This window comes from Scyliorhinus canicula, chromosome 1, assembly GCF_902713615.1.
Source record: "Scyliorhinus canicula chromosome 1, sScyCan1.1, whole genome shotgun sequence".
NCBI lineage: Eukaryota > Metazoa > Chordata > Chondrichthyes > Carcharhiniformes > Scyliorhinidae > Scyliorhinus > Scyliorhinus canicula.
The window spans coordinates 82,572,606-82,592,756 of record NC_052146.1 but is presented as its reverse complement, the minus strand read 5'-3'; the positions used below and the strand labels follow the sequence as shown (position 1 = coordinate 82,592,756).

Here is a 20,151-nt window from a genome sequence, read left to right as displayed (position 1 = left end):
CCATTCAGGCTCCCCATTAGATGATGCCAACTTCCACACTAAATTCTTGGTGTTTAGACAGGAAGGGCTTCAGTCCTTGAGGTGTTCTTGAATTCCGCCGCTTAGGATCACGTGGCCAAGTATGTGGTCTTTCTGGGTCCATATCTGCATCTGTCTGGTGGACACGGGCACGGTGTCCATAAAATCCACAATGACTTTGTGGGCAGAGGGTGGTACTTTTAAAGTGAGTAGCAGGTATTAGCTTGTCGTTAACCAGTTGCATTTACTGTTTATTTCATGGTAGTTCTTGTTATAAATAAACATTAATTGTATTTAAACTTACAAACCAGGTGACTGTAATTATTGGGCAGCCAAGGGCCAAAGACTTTGGGTATTCTTATAAGAATTATTGGTTAATTCACTTGTGTTATGACTCCAGGGTATGTAGGGCTGGAATTGACTGTCCACTAGCCCAGGATGTCGTAACACTTTTAAAAATTAAATATAGAGGAACAGAGGCACAGGACCACTAATTAGTGTAAGCAACAAGAACAAAAACATTTATTAAACATGAAAAAATTATTGCAACACAATACACCATTACGTCTCCTTTAGCTCAACAATTCCACACAGGTTTTAAGATTAATACAGATGACATTGGAGGCCACAATGGTGTCATTAGCACAAAGTTAGTGTGTGTAGATTTCTCCTCAGATGATTGTCATATGCGAGTTTCCAAACTCCATTCCGAAACTACACTTTAAATTGTCTCTCGAAGCAATACATTTACTTAGCGGTTTACATTCCGAAATCCACTCCACATTTTTCAAAGGGCTGTCTTTTGACCAGAGTGTCTGCTCCACTTTTAACACTGAATCCATTCCAGGATTTTGTATGATCTCCTTTAAATCTTTGTTGTCTTAATTGGCTTTCACTGTTACATAAATTGTGATATCCAGCCAATATTTTCTTCCCAATTACTTTACAATATGTTCACAGAAGGTAGTAAGATGTTCCAAACTTTAGGAATACTTTAGAAATCTTTTTTTAAAAGCATTCTCACTTACGTATTCCTCCTCAGTTTTGTCTGGGGTCCATGAACAGAATCCTGTTCTATTTCCAGGTTTCCACATACAACCGTCCCTTAGCTCCTCTGGAGCTTGCTTTCTTGCAGATTACCCCATTGTACAGCTTTTCTTCTAGCAAAGCTGAGCCAACTGGTCTCCCTCTCTAGCTTCTCCTAACAGGGTTTAGAGAGAGCTAATGACTGTTCTCTAATGGCGAGCAACGAGAAGGTCAGGGTCCTGAATACGCACAGATCGAAGATGCTCAGCAAAGCGATCACCCAGTCTGCGTTTGGTCTCTCCGATATAGAGACGACCACATTGAGAGCAGCGAATGCAGTAGACTAAATTGGAAGAGATGCAAGTGAAACGCTACTTAACCTGGAATGAGTGTTTTGGGCGTGGGATGTTAAGCATGGAAGAAGTCAAGGGGCAGGTGTTACACCTTCTGTGATTGCATGGGAAGGTGCCATGGGTGATGGGAGACGTACTGGGTATGGTGGATGAGTGGACTAGATTATCTCTGAGGGAATGGTCTCTGGGGAATGCTGGCAGAGGGAGTGAAAGGAAGATGTGTTTGGTGGTGGCATCACGCTGGAGTTGGCGAAAATGGCGGAGAATTATACTTTGCATATGGAGGCTGATGGGATGAAATGTGAGAACGAGGGGGACTCTATCCTTGTTCTGGGAGGGAGGGGACGGGGTGAGGGTAGTGGCGCGGGAGATGGACCGCACACTGTTGAGGGCCCTTTCAACAACTGTCGGTGGGAAATCACGGCTGAGGAAGAAGGAACACATTTTCGAAGCAGCATTTTGCAAATGAGACAGAGGCGAAGGAGTTGAGAGAAAGGGATGGAGTCCTTACAGGGTGTAGGGTGCGAAGAGCTGTAGTCCTGATAGCTGTGGGAGTCAGTGGGCTTGTAGTGGATATTAGTGGATAGTCTATTGCCGGAAATGGAGGCAGAAAGAGCAAGGAAGGGAAGGGAAGTGTCCGAGATGGACCAGGTGAAACTGCATTAAACGAACTGGTCTATCATTATGAAGACTGTCCAGAACAACTGACTTATCCACTAAGAAACCAGCATTTTCAGTACATCCTTCATTATCAGGTTGATTTATTCTTACAACAATTTATTATAATTGTTATATCATTATTTTTATTTTTCATAGAATCATAGAACCTACAGTGCAGAAGGAGGCTGTTTGGCCCATTGAGTCTGCACCAGTCCTTGGAAAGTACACCCTTCCAAAGCTCACACCTCCACTCTATCGCCATAACCCCACCCAACCTTTTTTGTTTGGACACCAAGGGTAATTTAGCATGGCCAATCCACCTAACCTGCACATCTTTGGACTGTGGTAGGAAGCCGGAGCACCCGGAGGAAACCCACGCAGACACAGGGAGAACGTGCAGACTCCGCACAGTGACGCAAGTCAGGAATCGAACCTGGGACCTTGAAGCTGTGAAGCAACTGTGCTAACCACTGCGCTTCCCTTTAGATAGTCTCCTAAGATCGAGGCTGATTTTCTTCCACTCTAATCCTTGGGCTCTGAGATGTTTGACTCTCAGATGCAGGTGTTGCTTGAAGGGTCAGGGAGCTGAGTTATTTGGAGGTTATGTTTTCCTTCTGATGTTTCAACTTTGCCTCTGCGACTTCCCAATGAAGCCTCTTGATGTATTCGGTGGCTCACAAAATAAATCTTCTCAATTCTGGTCAGTCACAAGTGAAACTCCTGAGTTGGCAGGAACATCAACCTCTTCAGGGATGCTTTGAAGACATCCTTATGTTTTTGCTGGCTTCCTTGGGGTTTCCTACCACAATGGAATTTTGAGTCCAGCGGTTGCTTCAGGAGTCTGGTGTGTCAAGTGTACAAAATGACACCCCTCACTCAGTGGAGCTAGCTCTGAATCACTAGCACCTCAATGTTGGGCATGTTGACTTGGGAGTGGACACTGCTGCCTTACCACTGGATTTGCAGGATCTTGCAACGGTGCTCCTCCAGTGCTTTGAGGTGCTTATTGTAGGTTGTCCAAGTCTCCAAATCATATAAAACCATGGAGATCACCACCGCCCAGTAAACCATGACCCTAGTCTCAGGTCCTCAAGCAGTCCTTTCTTCAGTCCGTTGAGTTTAAGCTTGCACATTAGAGGATAAGATGAATTTTGACAGCCTATATCAAGAGGAGGCTTCTAATGCCAGGAATATAGTACAGAATTTTCAGGATTGCACTGTTGATCTTAATCAACAGGAGCTGGTGTTGTGGTCCTGTGGGAACTGTTTGGAAGAGAAGCTCTGTTCTCCACGTCATTAGACCATCAACGTCACTACACCTGTACAGTGAAAAATAGATACTTTTGCGTTGGAAAATCCCAGAGGGTTAAAAACACAGAGGCTGACCTGGCCAGCGCAGGCAATGAAAAATATACAGCACGTTTATATTTGGATAGGTTTAATTAGGTGTAAGCCCATGATTGGGTTAAACTGGTCTCCATAGGCTTTGATCTGTAAAAAAGAGCATAAGAAAGGATTCCACAAGCACAAAGATTGAACAGGCTTTTGGCCAGGTCCCTTAGGGAGACATTCAAATCTCCCACAGCCAATCCAAGTGGGTCTTAGCTCCCAAGAGTTTCTTTCCCTTTCCAACCTGCTTAATTTTAATCCAGAACTGTCTTTCAGGGGAGGGATTTTCCTGGCGATTCTCTCTTTAGCACAAGCTCGGTAAATTTTCCAGCCGCATTTGAAATCCTCACAAATTTGGCCTTTTAGTCCAAGCACAAGTTCCGCTCTGCATTCCGGCAGGGTAAACCAGACATAACTGCTATAACCTGACATTCTGGAACAGCTTCCTGAGACTTTGGATATTAGCAATCTATTCACTGTAAACATTAATGTTGTGCCAAAGTTGCCAAGCATGGACACCTTGTACCTTCTTCATAGCAAAATAAACCAGGCTTCCTTTTAATCTTGAACAGCCGTGTCACCCAGGCTGGCTGTCAGCTAGTCTTTAGAACAGGTCGCCTCACCTCCTTCATTTTACACTAAAATTAAAAAGACAGACCCAAAACATAACAATCTTATAAAACTTTGTTTTACCCTCTAATCATATTATGACCATTGTGCCATCATCTTTATGTCACAACACAAACATTCTTTTTAGATCCATCACAACCACAGTTGCCAGCTCCACGACGGTGACTTTACTAAAGTTACTGTTTGTGAAATAGTCTCCTTCGGGGCTGAAAGGGTACACAGAACATTAGTGCCTCTGAGCCTGTTTCCATGGCGTTTGTGAGCAGGTAAGAGGTAGGAAGGGAGTGTGCACACACGTATTGATGTCACAGCACCATGGACGATGGGGTGGTCCTGAAAAAACGGGGCTACACATTGGGCGTCAACCTTGGGGAGGGGTCATATGCCAAAGTCAAGTCTGCCTATTCTGACCGTTTGAAGACTAATGTGGCTGTTAAAATCATCGACAGGAGGAAGGCCCCTGCTGATTTCCTGGAGAAGTTTCTGCCTCGTGAGTTGGAAATCTTGGCTATGCTCAATCACCGCTACATCGTCAAAACCTTTGAGATTTTCGAGACTTCAGATGGCAAGGTTTACATTATTATGGAGTTGGGTGTTCAGGGAGATTTACTAGAGTTCATTAAAACCAGGGGGGCCTTGCCTGAAGAGGTGTCCCGTAAGATGTTCCGTCAGCTGGCATTGGCTGTGAAGCACTGTCATGAGCTCGAAGTGGTCCATCGGGATCTCAAGTGTGAGAATCTTCTCCTCGATAAGGACTTTAATGTCAAGCTCTCAGACTTTGGTTTTGCCAAACGATGCAGCACAGACGATCAGGGGAGACCCTTGCTCAGCAAAACATTTTGTGGCTCTGCAGCATATGCAGCCCCTGAGGTACTGCAGGGTATTCCTTACCAACCCAAAGTGTATGATGTTTGGAGCCTTGGGGTGATTCTTTTCATCATGGTGTGTGGATCAATGCCGTATGACGACTCCAATATCAAAAGGATGCTCAGGATTCAAAAGGAGCACAGAGTAGATTTTCCTCGGTCCAAAGTGGTGCCTGCAGATTGCAAGGAGTTGATCTATCGCATGCTCCACCCTGACACGACAAAACGTCTCACCATTGAGGAGGTCCTGGAACATCCCTGGCTTGTGTCTGCCAAAATGAAAGAAACCACTACACCCAAAAAAGTGGAAGCTAGCACAGAGAAGAAAGAAGACAAGCAGCAAGGGCATCCAAAGGAAGAGAAACATGAAGGAAAAAGTGAGCAGAAACGTGACCCAAGGTACCAGTGGGAGATTGAAGCAGGTCATGAATGGGTGGACATGAAACATGAGGCAAAACATGAATGGATGAACATGAAACGGGAAAAGGCAGATGGCAAGCATGAGGCACAGACTGAGCACAAGGAAGGGAAATCCGATGTCAAGGACAGATTCTCACCTCAGGTAAAGCCGGAGGACACAAGGCTTCCATCAAAAAGTGGACCGAAAACTGAGCACAAGGATGGATCGAAGCCAGTGTCTAAGCATGAAAAGTCCCCAAATCAAGAAATCAAAAATGAAGCTGAAGCTGACAGCAAACTGGAACCAAAATCAGAAACAAAGGGAAGCAGACGCAAATCAAGAAGTCTGAGAATGACTGACGAGGACCATCCCGATGACAGCGAGGTCTATCCCGATCAGGAGAGCTTTTTGGAGGCGCAGAGCAAGGCAGAACTGAAGAAAATTAGTTCCAGAAAGTCAAGATCTGTTGAAAAAAAGGGCAAGCATTCAAGCAAATCGCGCACCTAGATATCCAAAGACAAAGTTCAAACATACAGTGTAAATCCATCTGAACCAGTCACCTGTTTTACTGCTTAGAAAACATCTAATAAAGAACCAGGAAGAAATCCATAAACCATTAATATTCAGTGAGGCCAGTGTTTGTAATGTATTTTGTAATGTAGCCCCTGTACTTACTGATTTACAGTTGGTCCTCATTTGGAAATTCTCATCCTAGTTTTTAAAATCTCTCCATGGGCCTAACCAATCCCCCTTTCCACCCTCTGTGTAATCTCCTTGGCCCAAGACCTCTGCTCTCCTCCAATTCTGGACTCTTATCAACAACCTCAATTTTAACCACTCCATCATTAGTTTTCAATCACCTAGGCCCCACAGCCGTGTAGTTCTCTCCCTAAATCTCTCAGCTTTTCTACTCCACTCCCCTCCTTTGAGACGCTCCTACCAATCTGTGTACTTAAACTTTTAATAATAATAATTGAATAATCTTTATTATTGTCACAAGTAGGCTTACATCAATACTGCAATGAAGTTACTGCGAAAATTCCCTGGTCACCTGCTCGAATATCTATACAGCTTGGAGTTAGTGTGTTTGATAACACTTCTGTGAAGCATTGTTTGACTATGTTGAAGGGGCTATACAGAGGTGGTATTAAGCTGTCAGCCATGGTTCAGTTGGTATCATTCAAGTCAGAAGACGATAGATGCAAGACGTACTCTAGAATTTGAATCAAGGCTGGTGCAATGTCAGATGCGGCATTAAACTGAGGCCGGATCTGTACAAGATCTTAGCAGTATCTCAAAGAACAGCAAGGGAGTTCTTCTGGTGTCCAAATCAATATTTATTCTCCAATCAACATCACATATTAAACAGATTAACTGGCCATTATCACATTGCTGTTTTCAGGCGGTGGTTGCACAAACTTGCCTGCTGACTTTCCTACATTACAACAGTGATTTCATTTCATTAGCACTTTATTGGCTGAAGTCTTTTGAGATGTTATGGTGGCCATTGAGGCGCTACATAAATGCAAGTCTTGTTTCTTCATTTACAAGTTATTGTTGCTATTATTATAGCACAGCGAGCGACTAAAACAAAGACCTGGGGACTGAGAACACACAGTCAGCATCTGACAGAAAAAAATCATTCCAGTTGAGAAAGGGAGCTCCTGACAGCCTGGTGAATAGTGAGGAAAATGAGATTAAGAACGACAATCTATAAATCAAAATGCTGCTTGCAAGCTGGATCTCAAGGTATATTCAGCTTCGCACATTGTTTCACCAGGCTAAAGGCAGGCTTGCAGAGCCTTGGGCAGTCTCCACCTCCTGATTTGAGCCATTCCACCTCATCTTTTGTGCCCATTCGCACTGTTTTACTCATTTTCATTCACCATCCCAATGCTGTTTTGTCTCTTAACCTTGGTCAAATTAAGCAGCTTCATGCTGCCAATCCTGGATCCAGAGTTCAAATTCCACCATTACAAACTGTGAAATTGAATTCAATAAATCTAGTTAATTGTAACTGGCACTGGGAAAATAGGCATGACATTTTTTGGCTTCCCCTAAAAGCCCAATTGGGTCAGCAATGTCCTTCAGAACAGGAAACCTGTCTGGCCTATTAATGACTCCAAGGGTCTCATAGAACATGCAGATTGGCAATATGCACTCAACATAACAAATACTCAACTCTTTACAGCTTTTTTCAATCAAAAATTTTAAAAAAACTTTATCAAACTGTTTTTTAATTTAACATTTCATAGAAACAGAATCCTAGCAATAATGCACTCTGCAGTTAAACAGTCTGCAGGTATTGTGTGCAGGATTATATGCACTGACTATTTTTGAGCGGTGTTGACGGGTGAACCTTTGACCCACAGTCAGTGCGAGTTGGGGTCCTGTACCAGCCTCCCCGAACAGGCGCTGGAATGTGGCGACTAGGGGCTTTTCACAGTAACTTCATTGAAGCCTATTCGTGACAATAAGTGATTTTCATTTTTTTTCATTTCATTTCATTTCCCTACAATGAGCCCATTTGAGTCCACACCGGCCCTGTGAAATAGCATCCTATCAAGGCCCACTCCCCCAATCTGATCCCTGTAACCCCACCTAACCTTTAGGACACTAAGGGTAATTTAGCATGGCCAATGCACCCAACCTGCACATCTTTGGACTGTGAGGGGAAACCGGGGCACCCGGAAGAAACCCACGCAGATACAGGGAGAACGTGCAAACGCCACACACTCACCCATGGCCGGAATCGAACCCGGGGCCCTGGCGCTGTGAGGTAGCAGCACCGTCTACTGTGTCAACATGCCGCACACTCTGGCAGATGCATATTGAATTTCACATCTTCCCTTCACCCTCTCCAATACACCCTCCATCCCCTCATACTAACACGTGGCATCAAAACCCAGCTTTTCTTCTTCAAATGCTGAGCCGCAGTGTGCATTTGCAGCATTTACAGCTCTAGAATTTATCACAGGGACTCAAATTATTTCATTAATTGACAGATGATTAGCTAACAAATACAACAGAATGTTGTCAAACCATAATGTCATCTAACAGAATGTGGACTTACTGTGTGTCTGGGGAACCTACCATTTCTGGGCCAATTGAAAAAATGGTACAGTAAAAAGCAAATACAGACAGGGATATGGGGAGGGACTGTAATTCAAGTCACTACCTCCTGTCATGAAGCAGGGGTGAACAGGGCAGGTCAAGAGAGAATTAAAGCCTTAATTTTAAGGACACTGACACAATCTGTACCAAGTTCAAGGCTTGTGTGTTGATAGTGTAGAGAGGAGGAAGTGGGGGTGGGGGCACTGAAGACATTAATAAATAATGGAAGGCTTCAAAGAGTTCTAACTGAAGTTATACTGCAGGCAACGAGATATTGAAGCAGTGGCAATGGATCCCAGGAAACATGCAGCTGAACAACTGTGACTGTACTCACTGCAACCTTCACTGTAGGATTGTCTTTGTTAGGATCACATTTTGGAGGTTCACAGGTTACAACAGAGCTGGCAGACATTGAGCTGAAATCAGCAGTGAGTCCAAGTCATACAAAGAAAACAGTTTAAAGAACCGGAAAGGATACTTTGTCAGGTAAACTGATGCATTTGGACGCAGATAAAATCATCCTTCACTCTCAATTTTCTCCATTAGGAGACAAACAAATCAGTCCTACTTCCGGAGCATCTTGGTCACTTCTTTGGGTTAAAGGGGTGGCAAGGTGGGGAGCAGTGGAGGAACAAGTCTAATAGCACTAGAAGTCAGTAACTTTCTTTCTCTTGGGTAACTGCAGTAGGTTATCCGTGATGGAGGCTGGATCCTGGCTGTTTGGGGTGTGCGCAGTACCGAGTGCATTAGGGGTTCCACCAGCACATGGTGTTTTGCACAGTGGTGTCCGTTTGTGTGCTGGGGTGGGAGTGTAACTAGCTCGTAAAGCTCTGTCTGTGTACTTGCTGGAGGTCCGGTTAACAAGCCGTTGCAGGGCTGGTGACATCACAGGGCTGATTCCATGTGGAGAGAGACTGGGGAAAAGAAACAGAAATAAGTAAGGCCCCTCCAAGGTTCACAAAATAACTTTCATGTCTCATATTTTATATTCATCTGCAGGACAAGCCTATTGTTTCAACTCTCACTGCTCAGTGTCCAGTTGCCCAGAGAATTTTGGATCACCACAGCACTGCCAGTTAAATATTCCTCTCACCCCAACTCACACTGACTGTGGTCAAAGGTTCACCTGTCAACACCGCTCCAAAATAGTCAGTGCATATAATCCTGCACACAACACCTGCAGACTGTTTAACTGCAGAGTGCATTATTGCTAGGCCTTACTTGTCATCGCCCCATATCCACAGTATGCAATAACAGCTGGGGAAGCGCAAAGCAGCGAGACCCAAACACTTGGCCTGATTTCACCCAAGCAGAACATGGTATCTCCAGTATCGTGAGCAGGCTTCTTTCCTGTTGGGAAAGTGACCCTGTAAAGCTATTTCACGGAATGCTAAAGTCTTTGGCTTTTAATGCTGAGAGTTCAAATGAACTGTACTGGGAAATGAGAGAGCAGGTGATCAGTTCCCTGACTCAGTGCAAGGTTCGGGCTCACCATTAACTGTAACTCCCCCAATTCAGACCCTAACTCTCCTCCCTCCACAATCTCCTCCCACCCCCTGCAATCCAAAATCTTCACAGCACAAGAATGATGAAACCACTCTGCAAAATAATGTGCTACCAACAACCATCAAGAAACACCTTGTGTACTGTGTATCGACTGGCATTCTACCCATTCAGCGCATGACTAATCTAGTCAGGGCAACATGGCCAAGTGCTACCCCCTCATATATGGCCCACGAGCTCAGCCTGACCCACTTGTCCACCATCTGTGAAGCAAATGGTCTCACTGTGGAGCAGCAGTTAACTTGGTTCAGGCAATCTGGCCTGGCTATAATCCAAGCAGAAGCAATGACCTGCAGGTCATTTCCTGGCTGTTCTGGCATCTGGGCCAAGGTATCATTCACAATTATCGGTGCAGAGAGGCGATCTCACCTGACTATACTCTGTGTCGCCTTCCGTAGAGCTTCCTGCTTCTTGGTTCTATTCTTGGCAGCAACCTCATTGACCATTTTGAGGCCCAACCTCTCTCTCCGTCCTGGTTCCAGAATCTGTTGTAGGAAGGCACACTCCAGGGTTAGGGCCAAACAAATCACAGAAACTACTGGAGAGGCCCAACGCGTTAAACTGCGCTGCGGCAGGTACCCAGCGCGCTAAACCACGCAGCGCCAGAAGCCCAGCGCGCTAAACCACGCAGCGGCAGAGGCCCGGCGCGCTAAACCGCACTGCAGCAGGTACCCAGCGCGCTAAACTACGCAGCGGCAGAGGCCCGGCGCGCTAAACCGCACTGCGGCAGGTACCCAGCGCGCTAAACCACGCAGCGCCAGAAGCCCAGCGCGCTAAACCACGCAGCGGCAGAGGCCCGGCGCGCTAAACCGCACTGCAGCAGGTACCCAGCGCGCTAAACTACGCAGCGGCAGAGGCCCGGCGCGCTAAACCGCACTGCGGCAGGTACCCAGCGCGCTAAACCACGCAGCGCCAGAAGCCCAGCGCGCTAAACCGCACGGCGGCAGGTACCCAGCGCGCTAAACCACGCAGCGCCAGAAGCCCAGCGCGCTAAACCACGCAGCGGCAGAGGCCCGGCGCGCTAAACCGCACTGCGGCAGGTACCCAGCGCGCTAAACCACGCAGCGGCAGAGGCCCGGCGCGCTAAACCGCACTGCGGCAGGTACCCAGCGCGCTAAACTACGCAGCGGCAGAGGCCCAGCGCGCTAAACTACGCAGCGGCAGAGGCCCGGCGCGCTAAACCGCACTGTGGCAGGTACCCAGCGCGCTAAACCGCGCAGCGGCAGAGGCCCAGCGCGCTAAACTACGCAGCGGCAGAGGCCCAGCGCGCTAAACTACGCAGCGGCAGAGGCCCGGCGCGCTAAACCGCACTGCGGCAGGTACCCAGCGCGCTAAACCGCACTGCGGCAGGTACCCAGCGCGCTAAACCGCACTGCGGCAGGTACCCAGCGCGCTAAACCGCACTGTGGCAGGTACCCAGCGCGCTAAACCGCACTGCGGCAGGTACCCAGCGCGCTAAACCGCACTGCGGCAGGTACCCAGCGCGCTAAACTACGCAGCGGCAGAGGCCCGGCGCGCTAAACCGCACTGCGGCAGGTACCCAGCGCGCTAAACCGCGCAGCGGCAGAGGCCCAGCGCGCTAAACCACGCAGCGGCAGAGGCCCAGCGCGCTAAACCACGCAGCGGCAGAGGCACAGCGCGCTAAACCGCACTGCGGCAGGTACCCAGCGCGCTAAACTACGCAGCGGCAGAGGCCCAGCGCGCTAAACTACGCAGCGGCAGAGGCCCGGCGCGCTAAACCGCACTGCGGCAGGTACCCAGCGCGCTAAACCGCACTGCGGCAGGTACCCAGCGCGCTAAACCGCACTGCGGCAGGTACCCAGCGCGCTAAACCGCACTGCGGCAGGTACCCAGCGCGCTAAACTACGCAGCGGCAGAGGCCCGGCGCGCTAAACCGCACTGCGGCAGGTACCCAGCGCGCTAAACCGCGCAGCGGCAGAGGCCCAGCGCGCTAAACCACGCAGCGGCAGAGGCCCAGCGCGCTAAACCACGCAGCGGCAGAGGCCCAGCGCGCTAAACCGCACTGCGGCAGGTACCCAGCGCGCTAAACTACGCAGCGGCAGAGGCCCGGCGCGCTAAACCGCACTGCGGCAGGTACCCAGCGCGCTAAACCGCGCAGCGGCAGAGGCCCAGCGCGCTAAACCACGCAGCGGCAGAGGCCCAGCGCGCTAAACCACGCAGCGGCAGAGGCACAGCGCGCTAAACCGCACGGCGGCAGGTACCCAGCGCGCTAAACCACGCAGCGGCAGAGGCCCGGCGCGCTAAACTGCACTGCGGCAGGTACCCAGCGCGCTAAACCGCACGGCGGCAGGTACCCAGCGCGCTAAACCGCACTGCGGCAGGTACCCAGCGCGCTAAACCGCGCAGCGGCAGAGGCTTGGCGCACTAAACTGCGCGGATGCAGAGGCCCAGCGCGCTAAAGCGTACAGCGGCAGGTACCCAGCGCGCTAAACCGCGCAGCGGCAGAGGCCCAGCGCGTTAAATCGTGCAGCGGCAGAGGCCCAGCGTGCTAAACCGCGCAGCGGCAGAGGCCCAGCGCGCTAAACCGCATGGCGGCAGGTACCCAGCGCGCTAAACCACGCAGCGCCAGAAGCCCAGCGCGCTAAACCACGCAGCGGCAGAGGCCCGGCGCGCTAAACCGCACTGCGGCAGGTACCCAGCGCGCTAAACCACGCAGCGGCAGAGGCACAGCGCGCTAAACCGCACGGCGGCAGGTACCCAGCGCGCTAAACCACGCAGCGCCAGAAGCCCAGCGCGCTAAACCACGCAGCGGCAGAGGCCCGGCGCGCTAAACCGCACTGCGGCAGGTACCCAGCGCGCTAAACTACGCAGCGGCAGAGGCCCAGCGCGCTAAACTACGCAGCGGCAGAGGCCCGGCGCGCTAAACCGCACTGTGGCAGGTACCCAGCGCGCTAAACCGCGCAGCGGCAGAGGCCCAGCGCGCTAAACTACGCAGCGGCAGAGGCCCAGCGCGCTAAACTACGCAGCGGCAGAGGCCCGGCGCGCTAAACCGCACTGCGGCAGGTACCCAGCGCGCTAAACCGCACTGCGGCAGGTACCCAGCGCGCTAAACTACGCAGCGGCAGAGGCCCGGCGCGCTAAACCGCACTGCGGCAGGTACCCAGCGCGCTAAACCGCGCAGCGGCAACGGCCCAGCGCGCTAAACCGCACTGCAGCAGGTACCCAGCGCGCTAAACCACGCAGCGGCAGAGGCCCAGCGCGCTAAACCGCACTGCGGCAGGTACCCAGCGCGCTAAACCACGCAGCGGCAGAGGCCCAGCGCGCTAAACCGCACTGCGGCAGGTACCCAGCGCGCTAAACCACGCAGCGGCAGAGGCCCGGCGCGCTAAACCGCACTGCGGCAGGTACCCAGCGCGCTAAACCGCACTGCGGCAGGTACCCAGCGCGCTAAAACCGCACTGCGGCAGGTACCCAGCGCGCTAAACCGCACGGCGGCAGGTACCCAGCGCGCTAAACCGCACTGCGGCAGGTACCCAGCGCGCTAAACCGCGCAGCGGCAGAGGCTTGGCGCACTAAACTGCGCGGATGCAGAGGCCCAGCGCGCTAAACCGCACTGCGGCAGGTACCCAGCGCGCTAAACCGCACGGCGGCAGGTACCCAGCGCGCTAAACCGCACTGCGGCAGGTACCCAGCGCGCTAAACCGCGCAGCGGCAGAGGCTTGGCGCACTAAACTGCGCGGATGCAGAGGCCCAGCGCGTTAAATCGTGCAGCGGCAGAGGCCCAGCGCGCTAAACCGCGCAGCGGCAGAGGCCCAGCGCTCTAAACTGAGCAGCGGCAGAGGCCCAGCGCTCTAAACTGAGCAGCGGCAGAGGCCCAGCATGCTAAACCGCACTGCGGCAGGTACCCAGCGCGCTAAACCGTGCAGCGGCAGAGGCCCAGCGCTCTAAACTGAGCAGCGGCAGAGGCCCAGCATGCTAAATCGCACGGAAGCAGAGGCCCAGCGCGCTAAACCGCGCAGAAGCGGATGCCAAGCATGCCAAACCGCAGAAAAGCAGATGCCAAGCATGCTAAACCGCACAGAAGCAGATGCCAGGCACGCTAAACCTCACAGAAGCAGAGGCCCAGAGCGCTAAACCGCACAGAAGCAGGTACCCAGCGCTTTTAATCGCGCAGCGGCAGAGGCCCAGGGCACTAAACTGCGGAGCGACAGAGGCTAGTGCGCTAAACCGCGCTGCGGCCGAGGCCCACTGTGCTAAATCATGCAGAAGCAGAGGCCCAGCGCACTAAACCATGCTGCGGCAAAGGCCCACTGTGCTAAATCGCGCTGCCGCAGAGGCCCAGTGCGTTAAACCGTGCAGAAGCAGAGTGACAGCGTGCAAAACCGCGCAGAAGCAGAGGGACAGCTCGCGAAACCGTAGAGCAGCAGAGTCCCAGAGCTTTAAACTGCTCAGCAGCAGAGCCCAGCACGCTAAACTGCACTGCGGCAGGTACCCAGCGCGCTAAACCGCACTGCGGCAGGTACCCAGCGCGCTAAACCGCACGGCGGCAGGTACCCAGCGCGCTAAACCGCACTGCGGCAGGTACCCAGCGCGCTAAACCGCGCAGCGGCAGAGGCTTGGCGCACTAAACTGCGCGGATGCAGAGGCCCAGCGCGCTAAAGCGTACAGCGGCAGGTACCCAGCGCGCTAAACCGCGCAGCGGCAGAGGCCCAGCGCGTTAAATCGTGCAGCGGCAGAGGCCCAGCGCGCTAAACCGCGCAGCGGCAGAGGCCCAGCGCTCTAAACTGAGCAGCGGCAGAGGCCCAGCGCTCTAAACTGAGCAGCGGCAGAGGCCCAGCATGCTAAACCGCACTGCGGCAGGTACCCAGCGCGCTAAACCGTGCAGCGGCAGAGGCCCAGCGCTCTAAACTGAGCAGCGGCAGAGGCCCAGCATGCTAAATCGCACGGAAGCAGAGGCCCAGCGCGCTAAACCGCGCAGAAGCGGATGCCAAGCATGCCAAACCGCAGAAAAGCAGATGCCAAGCATGCTAAACCGCACAGAAGCAGATGCCAGGCACGCTAAACCTCACAGAAGCAGAGGCCCAGAGCGCTAAACCGCACAGAAGCAGGTACCCAGCGCTTTTAATCGCGCAGCGGCAGAGGCCCAGGGCACTAAACTGCGGAGCGACAGAGGCTAGTGCGCTAAACCGCGCTGCGGCCGAGGCCCACTGTGCTAAATCATGCAGAAGCAGAGGCCCAGCGCACTAAACCATGCTGCGGCAAAGGCCCACTGTGCTAAATCGCGCTGCGGCAGAGGCCCAGTGCGTTAAACCGTGCAGAAGCAGAGTGACAGCGTGCAAAACCGCGCAGAAGCAGAGGGACAGCTCGCGAAACCGTAGAGCAGCAGAGTCCCAGAGCTTTAAACTGCTCAGCAGCAGAGCCCAGCACGCTAAACTGCACAGCAGCAAAGCTGAGCGTGCTAAACCGCACAGAAGCAGAGGCCCAGAGCGTTAAACTGCACAGAAGCAGAGGGACAGCGCACTAAACCATGCAGAAGCAGAGGGACAGCACGCTAAACCACGCAGAAGCAGAGGGACAGCACGCTAAACCACGCAGAAGCAGAGGGACAGCGCACTAAACCACGCAGAAGCAGAGGGACAGCGCACTAAACCACGCAGAAGCAGAGGGACAGCACGCTAAACCACGCAGAAGCAGAGGGACAGCGCACTAAACCACGCAGAAGCAGAGGGACAGCACGCTAAACCACGCAGAAGCAGAGGGACAGCACGCTAAACCACGCAGAAGCAGAGGGACAGCGCGCTAAACCACGCAGAAGCAGAGGGACAGCGCACTAAACCACGCAGAAGCAGAGGGACAGCACGCTAAACCACGCAGAAGCAGAGGGACAGCGCACTAAACCACGCAGAAGCAGAGGGACAGCACGCTAAACCACGCAGAAGCAGAGGGACAGCGCACTAAACCACGCAGAAGCAGAGGGACAGCACGCTAAACCGCACAGCAGCAGAGGCTCAGCTCGTTAAACCGCACGGTGGCAGTGGCCCGGTTAATCCGCGCAGCATCAGAGGTCCAGTGTGCTAAACCGTGGACCAGTTGGGAAAAGGACAGAATCCATAGATTCCCTACAGCGCAGGAGAAGGCCATTTGGCCCATCAAATCTGCACCCTACCTCCAAAGGAGTTAGGCCCACTCCTCTGCCTATCCGCGTAACTCCAAGCATTAATCATGGCCAATCCATCCAACCTGCACATCTTTGGACTTTGAGAGGAATCCGGAGGAACCCACATTGGAAACTATAGGCCGGTGAGCCTCATGTCGGTAGTAGGCAAATTATTGGAGAGAGTTCTCAGGGACAGGATTTATATCCATTTGGAAACAAATGAACTCATTAGCGATAGACAGAATGGTCTTGTGAAGGGGAGGTCTGCCTCACTAACTTGATCGAGTGTTTTGAGGAGGTGACAAAGATGATTGACGAGGGGAGGGCAGTGGATATTGTTGACATGGACTTCAGTGAAGCCTTTGATAAGGTAATTCATGGCAGATTGGTACAAAAGGTAAAGTCAGATGGGATCAGAGGCGAGGTGATAAGATGGATAAAGATCTGGCTTGGTCACAAAAGGCAAAGGCTCGTGGTAGAAGGGTGTTTTTTTGAATGGTAGGTTGTGACTAGTGGTGTTCCACAGGGATCGGTGCTGGGGCCTCTGTTGTTTGTAGTGTAGCTGGTCTGATTAGTAAGTTCGCAGATGACACTAAGGTTATTGGAGTGGCAGATAGTGTTGAGGGTTTTCAAAGGATACAGCAGGACATAGATAAGTTGGACACTTGAGCAGAGAAATGGCAAATGGAGTTTAATCCGGAGAAATATGAGGTAATGCATTTTGGTAGGTATAACATAGAGGGCAAATGTACCGTAAATGACAAAACTCTGAGGAACATCGAAAGTCAAGAGAGATCTGGGTGTGCAGATCCACAGATCTTGGACGGTGGCAACACAAATGGACAAGGTAGTCAAGAAAGTATACGGAATGCTTGCCTTCACTGGACAGGGCATCGGGTATAAAAATTGGCAAGTTATGCTACAGTTGTATAGAACCGTGGCAAGGTTTCGAATATTGCGCACAATTCTGGTCGCCACACTACCAGAAGGATGTGGAGGTTTTGGAGAGGGTGAAGAGGTGGTTTACCAGGATGTTGCCTGGTCTGTGGAGAAGCTGAATAGACTCGGACTTTATTAGAAAGACGGAGGTTTTGTGAATCGGCGGACATGCCTCACTAACTTGATCGAGTTTTTTTGAGGGGTGACCTGATAGAGGTCTGCAAGACTATGAGGGGCATGGATGGAGTGGATGGGCAGGCACTCTGTCCCAGGATGGAGGGGTCAGTCACCAGGAGGCATAGGTTTAAGGTCCGTGGGGCAAAATTAAGAGGAGATGGGCGAGCCAGGTTTTTTTTACGCAGAGGGTGGCGAGTGCCTGGAATGCACGGCCAGGGGAGGTTGTAGAAGCAGATACATTAATAGCGTTCAAAAGGCATCTTGACAAATACATGGATAGGATGAGTATAGAGGGATAGGGCACAAGGAAGTGCTGAGGGTTTTGGCAAAAGTTGGTACCATAACCGGTACAGGCTTGGAGGCCAAAGGGTCTGTTCCTGTGCTGTATTCTTCTTTGTTCAGACATGGGAAGAACGTACAAACTCCACAAAGACAATCAACTGAGGTCGGAATTGAACCCGGGTTCCGGGCGCATTGAGGCAGCAGTGATAACTACTGTGCCACTGTATAGGATTTGAACTCACATTGACCTAGCCCCTGCCTGGATTGTACTGTTTTAGACTGTACCTTAAATGATGGTCCTGGTGTCCTGTCCACATGAGCACTTTCTGAGCTCTCCAGGCGGAATGGCGTGCCTTCAATTTCACCCCATGTCATCATCGGGGAATCGTTGACACCTACAGGGAGACAAGCTCCAATCAATGACATGTGATCTGAAAGCTACCTACAAAACACTTCTGTGCAGCGGCAAGTGCTGTCTGAGCTCAGATTCGCGGGCATGGTAAGCTCCATAAGATCCGCTGACTCCACTGGCAAGAAATCATTTCACTGTTCAAATTATAACCCACAGATCTGAGCACAAAGTCCAGCCACAGGGGCGGCGCTCGGGCGACCTAGCGCTGCCAGAGGCACGCCGCACGGACGGCCTGGCGCTGCCAGAGGGGCGGTACTCGGGCAACCCAGCGCAGCCACATGGGCGGCGCTCGGGCGACACGGCGTAGCAACAGGGGCGCCGCCCGGGCAACACAGCGCACTGGCGACCACGCGCTGCCAGAGTGGCGGCGCACGGACGACTCGGCGCTGCCAGAGGGGCCGCGCTTGACGACCTGGCGCTGCCAGAGGGGCCGCGCGCGGGCGACACGGCGCTGCCAGAGGGGTGGCGCGCGGGAAACATGGCACTGCCAGAGGGACCGTGCTGGGGGCATGCAGCAGTGTCCAAGTGTCAGTACCGAGAGGGACCTGCACTTTTGGGAGGATCAGCACTGAATGAACACTGCCCTGTCAGAGGCAGAAGTGAGGGAGCGCTGTACTGTCGCTGGGGAAGTACCAAGTGAGCACTGTGCTATTGATGGGGCGTTGGCGAGGAAACATTGCATGGTTGAAGTGGATGTTTTGCACGTGAACCAATAAACAGAATCGTACATATCTGTTCCAATAGTTACAAGTTTCCATGGCAACTATTTGACGAATATGGAGTTTCCTGGAATTCTGGGTTAACATTGTAGGCTCTGCCAACACTACACAAAGTAGACTCAGTGGGAGGCAATCATTTGTTTGTTGCCACTTTATCTATGTAACAATTAATGCACTTTAAGAGTGAACTCTTCGGAGATATTCTAGCTAAATACACGTCCTTTTTGGAGAGAGAGGCTAAGAAAGTTAAACTGAGTTGACAACATATGAGCTCTTACCTGGAGCAGGTGAAGGAGTCCCCACAAATCCATAGCCATTCACCTTTGGCGATTCCTGTGGGATCAGCTCCTTCCCATCAGGCCCCACCTTGCCCTGCTTAAACTTCAAAATAAAAAGCAGCGTCAGCCAGTGAGCACACACCCACACAACAGGCAAAAAGTGACACTGATCCACATGTATATCCATGGCTACCACTGTTCAATTTATCCTCAAAACAAGGATCAGGACTTAGAAAAGCTGGAGTCTGTTCGATGAGGATTGGATCCAGGAGTTGAGGCAATGGAAGAAGGGGAAAAATAAAAGAGGGAGGGTGTGAAAAGTACTGCCTGGAGGTAGTGATATGAACTGTGTGACTGCTGCGGCTGCAGTGTATGGCGTCATGGGAGTGTCCCTTTTAAGAAATGCTTTTGTCTTATATGGCTTCAGTGGTGTCCTTGTGATGGGTGTAGCTGGGCTGTGGCTCTGGGTTTTACTTTCGCTTTGAGCTTGGACTGGTTTTGAACTGCACAGGTTGAAAGAAGTGTCGCTCTATCTTCATTTTAATAGCTATTTCCAGACTGCTTGACAACTTAAAAGAGATAATTGCTTCACAGAAGGAATTCAAACCTGCTGCGTGAGAAGGGGAACAAGAGCACTCGTAACAAGTCTTATACTAGTAAGAGTGCTGTGTGCTGAGCCACATCTTTAAAAGCTGTTTCTGATTTTACTTGGAATTTGTTATTGAATTGGAACAGTTAAGGGGGAATTCATTAAGGGTTACACATCGGTTACTGTAGCTGTGTGGGATCTTTTTCTTTAGTTGATAAAACACCTTACTGTGTGTGTTTATATTAACATTAACAAAATTCATAGAATATAGCTTGTTTTTTGATTCAAATAGCCAAGAACTCTATTGAATAACACCTGAAAGACAAGCTTGTGCTCATCATAACCAAAATCAATGAATAGTTATAGGTCGGGTGAACTCCATAATATACTTGGGTGTTTTCTAAACCCTGGCCCATAACAATGGCGAGTTTGCTTTGCGTACCTGTGCATTCAGAGCTGCTGCTTGCTGTAGCTGTGACTTGCTCAGGGCTCGACTGAACGGATCACCCTGGAAACGGGTGTTTTTGTGAACCACCTCATGAGGTTTCTTGAAGAGTTCGTCATCCTTCACTCCTGGAAAACAAAGACGACCGACAACAGCAGCAGTTAGCATGCAAA

General features: G+C 51.1%; 2 protein-coding genes across 3 annotated transcripts in view; one reads left to right on the top strand and one right to left on the bottom strand.

Moving 5' to 3' along the window:
* Positions 1–3,478: 3,478 nt before the first annotated feature.
* The window catches only part of ess2 (ess-2 splicing factor homolog), a 38,377-nt gene continuing 21,704 nt past the window's right edge, over positions 3,479–20,151 (bottom strand). The window contains exons 6-11 of one of the 2 annotated variants that reach the window (XR_005460328.1): positions 19,976–20,106; positions 18,945–19,047; positions 17,821–17,930; positions 10,389–10,504; positions 8,791–9,370; positions 3,479–5,805 (exon numbers count right to left, since the gene is read on the bottom strand). Coding sequence is in view for 1 of the 2 variants with exons in the window: in XM_038794220.1 (XP_038650148.1) it covers positions 9,103–9,370; positions 10,389–10,504; positions 17,821–17,930; positions 18,945–19,047; positions 19,976–20,106 (728 nt within the window). In the remaining variant the exon portion in view is untranslated. Of the gene's footprint in view, positions 5,806–6,655; positions 9,371–10,388; positions 10,505–17,820; positions 17,931–18,944; positions 19,048–19,975; positions 20,107–20,151 lie in introns of those variants that run through there. The other variant, XM_038794220.1, reaches the window with a different exon arrangement.
* Positions 4,392–9,102, top strand: LOC119970873 (testis-specific serine/threonine-protein kinase 1-like; the record flags this gene model as incomplete). Its single annotated transcript, XM_038806330.1, is given in 2 exon segments — positions 4,392–5,797; positions 9,003–9,102. Coding segments are annotated over 2 exon segments (1,506 nt in total), but the record flags the coding sequence as incomplete, so codon positions are not given.